This window comes from Triticum dicoccoides, unplaced genomic scaffold (assembly GCF_002162155.2).
Source record: "Triticum dicoccoides isolate Atlit2015 ecotype Zavitan unplaced genomic scaffold, WEW_v2.0 scaffold244365, whole genome shotgun sequence".
NCBI lineage: Eukaryota > Viridiplantae > Streptophyta > Magnoliopsida > Poales > Poaceae > Triticum > Triticum dicoccoides.
This window is the reverse complement of record NW_021250588.1, coordinates 1-1,000: the sequence shown is the minus strand read 5'-3', so window position 1 is coordinate 1,000 and position 1,000 is coordinate 1. Positions and strand designations below refer to the sequence as shown.

At 56.8% G+C, this 1,000-nt stretch overlaps 1 protein-coding gene across 1 annotated transcript; it reads right to left on the bottom strand.

Moving 5' to 3' along the window:
- Positions 1 to 211: 211 nt before the first annotated feature.
- On the bottom strand, positions 212 to 996 carry LOC119345504 (cytochrome P450 710A2-like; the record flags this gene model as incomplete). Its single annotated transcript, XM_037615553.1, has 1 exon — positions 212 to 996. A coding segment is annotated over one exon (573 nt), but the record flags the coding sequence as incomplete, so codon positions are not given.
- Positions 997 to 1,000: the final 4 nt, after the last annotated feature.

Here is a 1,000-nt window from a genome sequence, read left to right as displayed (position 1 = left end):
GATCATATAGAGTATCACTTTGTCTTCTTACAAAGGATGGTTGCAAAGAAATGAAGATTGCCGAGGGAGGAAGAAACGAGAGAATCAATTTATTACTGTATGAATGGAAACCACATGTCACCATGATCATCTTAAATTGGGATAATTATTTGATCGCCATGTTTTCTTTTATTATGTGCCAACACATGCTACATCTACGTAAAGATTTCTACGTAACCTACGTAAAAGGTGACCTGGCCTGATTTGGTTGGAAAGGAAATAGGCCCAGGCCCACCCCTGAAAATCAGGAAGGGCGATTAGTTTAGCGTTATGGAAAGAACGTAGCTTTACGTAGCTGGGTTTCGTAAGTGTAGCATTTTTGGTAGATACATAGCCCGCGCATTTGCATGCACAAGGGAAGGGAAGGGAAGTAGCTGGAGCAGCTCAGAACGAAGAGCAACGCTGCTGGAGGTAGACGGCGCAGCCATCCCTAGGCATGACGGCCGGCGCGTACACCAGCTCGTCGCATCCCTCCGTCCAGTCCCGCTTGAAGTCGACGACGGACACGAAGAGCGCCATGAAAAGCGCGAGGTGGTTGAGGGCGTACCGCTGCCCCATGCACTGGTGCGCGCCAGCGCCGAAGGCCAGGAAGTTGCGCTTGCACACCGCGTCCTCCCTGCGCTCCTCCGAGAAGAAGCGATCCGGGTCGAACTCGTCCGCCGCGGCGAACCCCTGGAACGACGACTCGTACACCGACGGGAACACGATGGCGCCTTTCGGCACCGTGTACCACTCCGTCAGCTGGAACGGCTCCGCGGCAATGTGCGGCACCAGCGCCGCCGGAGGACGGTAGCGGACCACCTCGCGCGCGACCGCATGGGTGTACTTCATTTGCTGGATCTTCTCGCCGGTGATGGGCTCCCCGGACTCGGGCGACCAGACCGCGGACACCTCGGCGCGCACGCGGGCGAGGACGTCTGGGTGGGACGCCAGGGCGGCGACAGCCCAGCAGAGCGAAGAG